The sequence below is a fragment of the Nyctibius grandis genome, chromosome 31 (genome assembly GCF_013368605.1).
Source record: "Nyctibius grandis isolate bNycGra1 chromosome 31, bNycGra1.pri, whole genome shotgun sequence".
Classification (NCBI taxonomy): Eukaryota; Metazoa; Chordata; class Aves; order Nyctibiiformes; family Nyctibiidae; genus Nyctibius; species Nyctibius grandis.
Window position 1 is genome coordinate 2036275 of NC_090688.1, and position 9957 is coordinate 2046231.

The window sequence follows — 9957 nt, forward strand, 5'->3', positions numbered from 1 at the left end:
AGGGCCCTGAGATGCCCCAAGGGGTCCAGGGTGCTCCAAGAAACTTAGGGTGCTCAGAGGGCCCTGGGGTGCTCCAAGGGGTCCAGGGTGCTCCAAGAAACTTGGGGTGCTCAGAGGGCCCTGGGATGCTCCAAGGGGTCCAGGGTGCTCCAAGAAACTTAGGGTGCTCAGAGGGCCCTGAGATGCCCCAAGGGGTCCAGGGTGCCCGAAGAAACTTGTGGTGCTCAGAGGGCCCTGGGGTGCTCTGAGGGGTCCAGGGTGCTCTGAGGGATTTGGGGAGCTCCAAAAGGCTTGAGGTACCCCGGGATCCTCCAAGGTGTCCAGAGCTTCCCAAGGGGCTCAGGGTGCTCTTAGGATCCCAGGATGCTCCGAGGGCACCAGGATGTTCCAAAAACCCTGGGATGCTCCGAGGATCCCGGGACGCTCCGAAGGCCCCGGGCCGGGACGCCGCAGCCGCCCGCAGGCGCCGGGGTGCGGAGCGCTGCGGTGGGCCCGGGGGGGGGGAATGCTGCAAAACCCCCCGGGAAAAACCCCCGGGGGGCACCGGCCCGGGCAGGGCCGGGCCAGGCCGCCCCCACCGCGGCCCCCCCTTCCGCACCGCTCCTTCCTCCCCCCCTCCTCCTCCTCTTCCTCCCCCCCCCCCCCCCGCTCTCGCGACAGCTCCGCACAGAAAATGGCCCCGCGGTCGCGCCGCCGCTGATGCGCGCTCCGGGCGGCGCCGGCCCCGGTACGTGCGGGGATGGGCCGGGGGGGCACCGGGGGGGCAGCACCGGGGGGCACCAGGGCTGGTGGGGCACCGGGGAGGGCTGTACCGGGAGGGACTGGGGCCGGTGGGCATCGAGGGGGGCTGTACCGGCACCGGGGGGGGCTGTACCGGGGGGCACCGGGGCCGGTGGGGAACCGGGGGGGGGCTGTACCGGCACCGGGGGCGGTGGGGGAGCGGCGGTACCGGAGAGGGTGCCGGGGCTTTGTAGGGAACTGGGACATGGACCGGGGGCTGCGGGGGTTTGGGTGGGCTCCGGGCAAAGCCGCCCTGCCCGGGGGGGGGGCACCAGCTGTGGGGCTGATGACCACGGAGGGGGCTCCAGGTTACAGGGGGGCTAGCCATGGGGGGTGCTAGCCATGGCTGTGTTATTACCCACAGGGACTAGTCGCCATGGCTGTATTATCCATGGGGGGCTACTAGCCACAGAAACCACTAGCCATGGGTGTATTACCCACGGGGGGCTACTAGCCATAGAAACCACTAGCCTTGGGAGTATTACTCACGGGGGGCTACTAGCCACAGAAACCACTAGCCATGGGGGTGCCACTCATGGGGGGCTGTGAGCCATGGGGGTTACTACCTGTGGGCTAGTAGCACAGAGACAGCTAGCCACAGGAGCTGTTAGCCCTCAGTCTTTGCCGGTATGTGTAGCCCAGAGAGCACCGGGACCCGCGTCCCCACCCCGGGGTCTCCCCACGGTCTCTCTCGCGGGAGCCGCTTTGTTGCTGTCAGGGGCTGGGGGATGCGGCTGCGGGAGCCGGGGGGCTCCTGCACCTTGGCCACGGGGTGAACTTGACCAAGGCCAGTGCTGCCCACTCAGGGGGTGGCTTTGTCTGCGCTCAGGGAGGAAGGTCCGTCCTCCCCAGATGGCTCCTGAAAGGAAAGAGGGTTTTTTCCAGCTGGAGAGCTGATGGAGCCCGGTGGATCAGTGGGCTGCGGGCAAGGAGGTAGAGGTGGGCACCGGGATGGTGTGGGGAAGTGGCAGCACGGCTCTTCCCCGTTCACATGCCACCTGGGTCGCCGATGGCTTCGAGCAAGCTGAGGGGATGGCGGCAGGGACCCCCGGGCTGCCCAGGACAGCTCTGCGGGGAAGGAACCACTGAAGGGCCTCGGCGTCTGCCATGGGGACGTGGCACGAGGCTCAGCGCTCACCCCCTTGGATGCCCACGCTGCGGCGGGGTTCGGGGTGGGCTCCGTGGGGCTCAGCGGGCAGATTTTCTGAGTTGGAAAGGAGGGAGCCTGCCCTCGGAGCGAGGTGGAGGGGTAAAACACCGAGGCAGCATCTTTGCTCCAGCCCAAGTTGGGATTAGGGCCCCCAAGTTGCGATGGGCATCGTGAAGCCCGTGGCTGTGAGGGAGGGGCTGCCGGGCGGCAGAGATGCCCGGAGCATCTTCCCCCACCACACCAACTCTTACAAGGCTCCCTGGAAGGCAACGGGAGAATTTACAACGTGCATTTTTAATAATTTACGAGGTGCATTTTAATTTCCACCGTGCATTTTAACGCCGTGGCCAGGGCGTGTGCTGGGGTGGGCAGGGGGCTCGGGGGGCTGGCGGGGGCCGCGCCGCTGTCACAGCCTGTGCGTCCTCCCTCCGCGCTCGCCGATCACATGAGCCCCTTGTTCGGAGCCTTTGTCTCTCGTCTCTTACGCCGAGGAGCGGCGTCTGGGGAAGCCTCTGGCCATAGAGCACGCAGAGGTGCTCACATAGGATTATTTGTCCCATTTATCCTTCCAGGGTGGGTTTGTAAAAGTCTCCTGCGCTTGGCGATACGTATAAACCCCCTGATTCGTTTGAGGGAGATGAGCTGTATTAATTATTAACTGAATCAGCACCGGCGGCTGCTCTGGGCAACCAGTAGCTACAAGTCCTCCAGTTCACCCCATCAGCTCCCCGAAAGGATTTTTCCAGGGTCCCTGTTCACCGCAGGGGCTGGAGCGAGGGGGTTTGGTGCCAGTGGATTTTCAGGGAGACTGAAATTCAAGAAGTGACACCGAATTCGCAGTGGCTCCGGGATTCGGGTTTCCAGGGCAGGGTTTGTACCAGCACTGGGGGAGTCACATCACTGGAGGCCACGTGGGGGGTCACTGGGGCTGGGGACAGCGGCAGGTCAGCGGCAACAGGGTTGGAGCATCGTGTTGGGAGTTGCAGAATGAAAAGCGTTGGACGCCATCCCACGGGAGGTGACAAATGACAGCGAAAGGATACAGGTGCCACCTGCTCCCCGAAAACCAGGGCCCTGGGCCGGGCGTATGGTGATGCCACAGTGCTGCCGTCACGTCGGCAATGACCAGCTCTGCTCCGGCAGGACCTTGGCAGGGCCGGGTGCGGGCGTGCTGGCTGCACCCAGGAATCTCTCTGCCTGTCCTCACCACACCCGGAACCGCTTGAGAGGCATTTTTTCCAGCTTTTCCAGAGAAAAATCAGCTTAAAACGCATCTCTGCAAGCGGGAAATGGAGAGCAGCGTCAGCCAGCGCATCCAAGAGGGAGAGGAGGGAGGTTTTGGCCCCACTGGGTTTGATCCTGGAGCACCGGGAGCTCCCTGCCCCGGGATGCGCCAGCCCTGCTGCGATGCTGCCCAGGAAGAATTTCCTAATTTCTTGAAAAATGGACTTGAAAAAAATTGCCTGTGCTCCTGCTGAGCTCTGGGTGCAGCGGACGTGGGCGTCCTGCTGCCTTATGGCCTCATCTGGAGGCCAGCGGAGACCATGGGGCCCTGGGGGCCCGTCAGCAGGCCCTGGGGACAGGCGGTGGCATCGAGGGTTGATCCGGAGTCAGCGTTTCCAGGGGGGATGCGGGAACCCGGCGCTGGTTCCCTACGGTCTCGAGGATCCACGCTACCAGGAGATGCTCCGGCAGCACCAAAACTCCGCAGCTTCAGGGACGGCCACCAAAACATGGCACTGCCCCAAACCCTCCCACTCTGGGACTGATCCCCCCACTCCAGCCTGTCCCGGCCTCGGCGCACGTTGCGTCCCACAGAAGCCTCCGAGCTGAGACAACAACAACAACAACAACAAAACAATGCGACCCACAAACAAAGCCACAAGCCTGGGGGCAGCCGGAGAAATAATCCCGCCTGGATTTCCTCCACCCCCCCACCCCCCCTCTGATTTATTGCCCCGTGGGTTGTAATCCCAGCGCTGCCGGTTGCTGCAGGAACAGCCTTTGCCAGGCTGAAGCCCCGCGGTGTGCGACCAAGGGAGCTGAAAAGCTGGGAAAATGCCTCAAAATGCCTTTCAAATCTGGAAACAGATGGTACTGGGGAGGCTGGGAGGGCTGGGATGGATGCGGGTGCATCCCAGTGCACCCAGCAAGGCTGATCCGCAGGGAGATTCCTCAGGGACATCCGCTTTGGGAGTCATTGAGCTCTTGGGGACACATTAACCCATCTGATCAACCGCGGATGTGCACATTGCAGCCACTCCGCAGCCCCAACGCTGATTATTTTGTTAATTTATTATTATTATTATTATTATTATTGTTTTCTTTCCAGCTTTGATGGTAAGAGACTAATGAGAAATCTCCCAAAGCGAGGGACTTTTCCGATGTGTTTTTCCTAGGAGTTACTGTTCACCTTTTGCATGTCAAAGCCAGGCCAAGCCTGTTTAATTTTGGGGACCGTTGGATGTAGGTTGTGTGAAGGAGCTGTCCCCACACCCCCGTCAGCATCGAGCCCTGCAGCCGATGCTCCCAGTCATGCAGTGGGACCTCTGGGCTGGAAAACCCTTCGAAACTGTGGGGGGGGGGGAGCATCCAGCGAGACCCCCCCCCCCGGCCCGGCCAGGAGCAAGAGAGGCTGGAGCAGCTCCTGCAGTGGCTGGTTCAGTGGTGCCAGGGCTGTGGTGCCCTGCGGGGAGGGGGGTCCGGTGGGTTTTGGGGGTATTTTTGACTCGAGATGCTGTGGGCTGGACCTTACAACAGAGCAGGAGTCTGGCGATGTGCGGGGCAGGCTGTGCTGGATGGCAGCTGGTGGGTGGGGACGTTTTGGGGGTGGCTTTGTGGGTCCCCCCTGGGGTGGGAGAAGCGGGAAGGGATGGCGACAGCTCTGGCTTCAAAGCCCAGCAGCCTCTCCCCGTGGTGGGGGCACACACGAAGCCCCCCCGGGGCAAAGTGCTGCAGCGTGTCCATCCCGCAGAGATGCTGCAAAGACATCCCTGGGTGGGAGGGTTGGTCCCACAGCCACAGGGCACCGAGGAGGAAGAGGAGGAGGAGGAGGAGGAAGAGGAGGAGGCAGTTGACATCACTCCATGCCGGCATTTAACCTCTCGCCCTTGCGCTCGGTGTAGCATCACCGGGAGAAGACGCTGTGGGTGGCGTGTGCCTCGCCCTGAGCCCACCACCGGCCAGGCCATGAAGACAGAGAAGGACGAGGCTGTGCCCACCTTCTCCCTGGGGGGCAAATACGCCGGAGAGGGGGCAGGTGAGTCCCTCGTGCCATGGTGGGGGTTGGCAAGAGGAGTCAGGGCAGGATGGGGAGGGAAGAAGCCTTCGCTGCTGTTGCTGTGGGGTCCCGTTGGTGGAATCCCACCTCGGAGGGGTGGCTGGGAGCACCCTCAGGGTGCGTGGGGATACGGGGGGGTTGCATGGGGGTGCACGTGGCATCGCCCAGCCAGCCGCCTCACGGCCTCCCCCCGGCAGGTTGCAGCGAAGCGGCTCTGCCCGGTGCCCCGATGCCGGTGGCGGGGAGCGGAGGGACCCCAAGCCAGGACCTGCGGCCACTCAAGCGCAGACCTGTCCCAGGTGAGCCGAGCCCCAGCCCTGCCCCGGGGAGGTGACAGCAACAGCCAGGGGACAAGGCGACGAGGCCAACGGATCTGTCTCCTTCCAGGGAAGCAGCACCAGTGCTCAAGCTATGGCTGCAAACTGGCCTTCCCCAGCATGCAGGAGCTGATGGACCACCTGAAGGTCCACTACAGACCCACGCAGTCCCTCGAGGGTAAGGTGGGGACACCCTGCATCACTCCAGGGTGCCCTTTTTTTTCAGCTGGGAGGTGGCAAAGAATCACAGAATCAAAGAGGTTGGAAGAGTCCTCTGGGATCATCGAGTCCAACCATTGCCCTGACACCACCATGTCAACTAGACCATGGCACTAAGTGCCATGTCCAGTCTTTTCTTAAACACCTCCAGAGATGGTGACTCCCCCACCTCCCTGGGCAGCCCCTTCCAATGGCTAATGACCCTTGCTGAGAAGAAATGCTTCCTAATGTCCAACCTGAACCTCCTCTGAAAAAAAAGTGGGGCTTGAAGCTGTGGCAGCACTGGTGGTGATGCCTGTACCTCGGGGAGATGCTGCCCAGCACCGGACGGGAGCGGGGAGAGTGTGGGAGGTGCTGGAGACCCACTGGTGGGGCTGCCCTCAGCTCTGGGGAGTGTCGCTGAATCTCTGCCCTATTTCTTTGCTCAGGCAAAACCTTCCAGTGCTCCACGCTGGGCTGCACGGAGACCTTCCCCAGCATGCAGGACCTCATGGCCCACATGAAGGTGCACTACAAGCCAAACCGCTACTTCAAGTGAGTCCCGCTGGTCCCCGTCCCCATCCCGTGCCCCCCTGCAGCCACCTCCCTTGGCACGTCCTCTTTGGAAGCACCCAGCAGCTCCCAAACAGCCCCGAACACGCGGGATCCTTTGCAGCCCCCACACCCAGCTCGGTGGCAGACCCTGGGTCTGGGGTTGGGGTTGGGGAGGGGGGTGATGCTAACGGGTTCACCGCCGCTGACACCCCCTCCCCGGCCCCGCAGGTGTGAGAACTGCCTGCTGCGCTTCCGGACGCACCGCTCCCTCTTCAAGCACCTGCACGTCTGCTCCGACAGCGCCAGCAGCCCTCCGCCGCCCCCCAGAACCGACAAACCCATCCTGCCTCCTCCTACCTCTGCCCTGGAGAAGGAAACCCCGGGCAAACCACCCGAGGGGCTGCCCAAGCTCCCCAGCGCCGTGCGGCCTCCGGAGAAAGAAGCCATCCTCCCCGGCGTGGACACTGCGGCCCCCGCCGCGCTCCCCACCGGCCTCCCCGAGCTGCCCGCCTCGCTGGAGGCCCTGCCGCGGGTCTCTCCGGCCCCCCACCCCTTCCCGCTGCTGGAACCCAGCCTTTTCGGGCCATCGTCCTTGACTCGGTTCTCGGGGCCACCCCCTTCCTCGGTGCCGGGGCCGTTCCTGTCCTACGTGCCCCCTTCGCCCTACGGCTTGCCCCAGCCCGCGGCGCAGCATCGCCTCCGGCCCTACATGCCAGCCCACGGCCCCCCGGTCTCCAACGCCGTCTGGAAGAAAAGCCAAGGTGAGCGCGCGGGGCCGTTCGGGCAAACCTTCTTCTGCGCCCACCTTGACCAGCAGCTCCCGGAGGAGGACCCGCCGTCGGCCAGCCGAGGATCCCCCTCCTCCCTGCCCCGGCCCCCCCCCACACCAGCCCCGTTCCCACCTCCACCCCCTCCGCTCCATCCCACCCGCAGGGATGCTCGATTGGAGAAAGCACCAGCAACCACCAAAAAAAACACCACAAGCTTCCAAATTTTCCCGGCCCTGCTGCTCCCCGGCGTGCTGGGGGTGCGAGGCGGGGGGGCTGGGCCAGGCCTGCCCCCCCCCATATTCCTCCCCCTTCCCCAGGGAGGGGAAGACCTAATGCTTGTCTTGGCCCTCGATTCCCTCCGCAGGTGTGAGTGTCAGCCCACTCCTCCCATGCTTTGGCTCAGGAGTGACTCCAGGTTAGTTTGGCACCGACTGGTTGGGGGCTGCTTTCTGTCACTGGGGCGGGGGGGGCGGTGGGTGGTGGGGGCGTCACAGGGGATGGGAGAGGCCCCATGGGGTGCCACGATGCTCCCCGGAGAGCAGAGGGGGAGGGCGGGCTCCCTCGTTTTCGGGAGCCGTGCAGACAGGGGATGCTGCCCAGGTAGGCTCAGAGACGGGGGGTCACCAGCTGTGCCCCCCCCCCAGAACCACCCAGCCTGGTTCCTCCAGCACCAGCAGGAGAAGGAGCTGCAGCAGCTGCTGGGGCTCAGGCCCCCCCCGATCGCCCCAGCCCCGAGGCCGGGCTGGACCCATTGCCCTTTGCTCCATGGTGGGCACAGGGAGGTGGGGGCCAGGGGCCACAGCCTCGCTCCCTGCCCCCAGATTTGGGGTTCCCCCACCAAGGGGAGGGGACCTCTGTGCATGTGGGGCTCGGAGCTGGAAGGGGGGGGCCTCCTGCCCCCATAGCACCGGCCAACCAGAGCCCCATGGCACCCAGCACGATGCAGCTGGCACCCGGGGCCACCCGCCCTGCACCCTGTGCTGCCGCTTCGCATGGCTCCCGCTGGCGAGGGGGGCTCCCGGGCACAGCCCCCCCCTCCCTGGCCGTGGTGGGGGGCCGGGGGGGCGAGCGCCATGCTTCCCTCCTCGCCCGTCCTTGCAGGGCACTCCTCCAACAGCCGCATCGTGTGGGAGCACACGCGGGGCCGCTACACCTGCATGCAGTGCCCCTACTCCACGGCCTCGCGGGAGGAGATGACCCTCCACATCGAGGACCATCGCAAGAACCCCCCACCGCCCGGGCGCCTGGACACGGACATGGGTATGGCAGCAGGAGGGACCCCGACTGCCGGGATGCTCATGGGGAATCAGAGAATCAGTGTCCTGAGTTGGAAGGGACCCACAAGGATTGTCCCAGGAAACTAGCGATAGGACAAGAGGACATGGCCTCAAGCTTCACCAGGGGAGGGTCAGGTTGGACATTAGGAAGCATTTCTTCTCAGCAAGGGTCATTAGCCATTGGAAGGGGCTGCCCAGGGAGGTGGTGGAGTCACCATCGCTGGAGGGGTTTAAGAAAAGCCTGGCCATGGCACTTAGTGCCCTGGTCTAGTTGCCATGGTGGTGTCAGGGCAATGGTTGGACTCGATCCCAGAGGGCTCTTCCAACTTGGTTGATTCTGTGATCATCGAGTCCAACTCCTGTCCCAGCATAGGACAACCCCAGAATTCACCCCACATGTCTGAGGGCATTGGCTAAATGCTTCTTGAATGCTCTCAGGCTTGGTGCCATGACTGCTTCCCTGGGGAGCCTGTTCCAGTGCTCCACCACCTTCTGGGTGAAGAACCTTTTCCTAATATCCAACCTAAACCTCCCCTGGCATATCTTCGGGCTCGACATGTACCCCACTCCCTCTGCCCTGGCGGTGGGGTGACTGGGCCCTGGTGCCCGGGGGGTGCTGGGGTGGGCACCAGGCTCCAGCTCGTGGCTCCCCAGCCTGCAGCGATGCCTGGGGCGGGGTGGGGGGGGGGGGGGGGTGGTCCCTGTGCCCCCTCTGTGCCCCCACACTGGGTGCCAGCCCCTGAGCAGCCTTCCATGGGAGCCAGGGTGTGAGGGGCTCAGCCGCAGCGCTGACAGCTCTCTTCTCTCTCCCTCCAGATTTCGGGGTGGGCATCACCTCCTTCCACGCCAAACTGCCGCCGGAGATGGAGAACTCCCTGTACTCCCAGCTCTGATGCCTCCGGCTCCCACGGGACTGCTCCTGCGCCTCCCCATTTCCCACCTTCCCCCCAGCCAGGCAGGGGGGCACCGCACAGCCTCATGCCACTGCGCTGGGACAAGGACCCCCTTCCTGGGTACCAGGAGCATCCCCCAGCCCCAGCACAGGGTGGCAGAGGGGCAGATGCTTTTTTTTTCCCTCTTGAATTTCTGCGCTCCCTTTTATTTTCGGAAATGCAAAGCACTTGGAACCCCACGTCTCCCTCTCCTAAAGGTGTCATTGCTTCAGCTTAAGGGGCTCAGGGGGAGCCCAGTAGGTTGCTCAGGAGTTAGTGGACTTCTCTGGAACGAGGTCTCGAAATAATAATAAATGGGAATTGTACAGGAGCGGTGGCCGGGAGAGCCTCTGTCGGTCCCCAGGGCGATGGCAGAGCGGGGCCACCCCTAAGGGTGCCCCTCACCCAAAGGAGGGGGCAGATGGAGGGGGGGGGGGTGCGGGGTTTGTGTCAGCACATCCCAAACCATGAAGGGCTCCTGAGAAGCATAGTTGGAGCCTGTGCCAGCTGCAGCCCAGCACCCAACTTGGGCAGCCAAAGCAGGGCAGGAGCTCAGCCCCTTCTCCAGCACCCGGCCAGCCTCGGTGCATGTCCCAGCCCCACACCGCGGGGCTGGGAGGGCAGGCAGCACGTGGAGAACAAGGGCCCTGCTCCACCCCAAGGGCTCTTCCATGTCCTGGTCCCCTGGCCTGGGGGCT

The 9957-nt window shown here is 64.0% G+C and overlaps 1 protein-coding gene across 2 annotated transcripts; it reads left to right on the forward strand.

Moving 5' to 3' along the window:
- Positions 1-650: 650 nt before the first annotated feature.
- Positions 651-9584, forward strand: ZNF414 (zinc finger protein 414). Of its 2 annotated transcripts, XM_068420729.1 has the most exons (9): positions 651-727; positions 5056-5189; positions 5408-5509; positions 5598-5705; positions 6175-6280; positions 6509-7041; positions 7415-7465; positions 8152-8310; positions 9144-9584. In XM_068420729.1, exons 2-9 carry the CDS (start codon positions 5120-5122, stop codon positions 9218-9220), a joined length of 1206 nt encoding a protein of 401 aa, XP_068276830.1. In that variant the 5' UTR covers positions 651-727; positions 5056-5119; the 3' UTR covers positions 9221-9584. The 2 variants fall into 2 exon arrangements, with proteins under 2 accessions (XP_068276830.1, XP_068276831.1); XM_068420730.1 differs by lacking the exon at positions 7415-7465.
- The last annotated feature ends 373 nt before the right edge of the window (positions 9585-9957 follow it).

Bases quoted from the DNA above. Each gene is read 5' to 3' on its own strand.
- ZNF414 (XM_068420729.1), top strand. From the start codon at position 5,120: ATGAAGACAGAGAAGGACGAGGCTGTGCCCACCTTCTCCCTGGGGGGC. The intron at 5,510-5,597 runs GTGAGCCGAGCC...GTCTCCTTCCAG, and splicing joins CAAGCGCAGACCTGTCCCAG to GGAAGCAGCACCAGTGCTCA. The intron at 7,042-7,414 runs GTGAGCGCGCGG...TTCCCTCCGCAG, and splicing joins CGTCTGGAAGAAAAGCCAAG to GTGTGAGTGTCAGCCCACTC.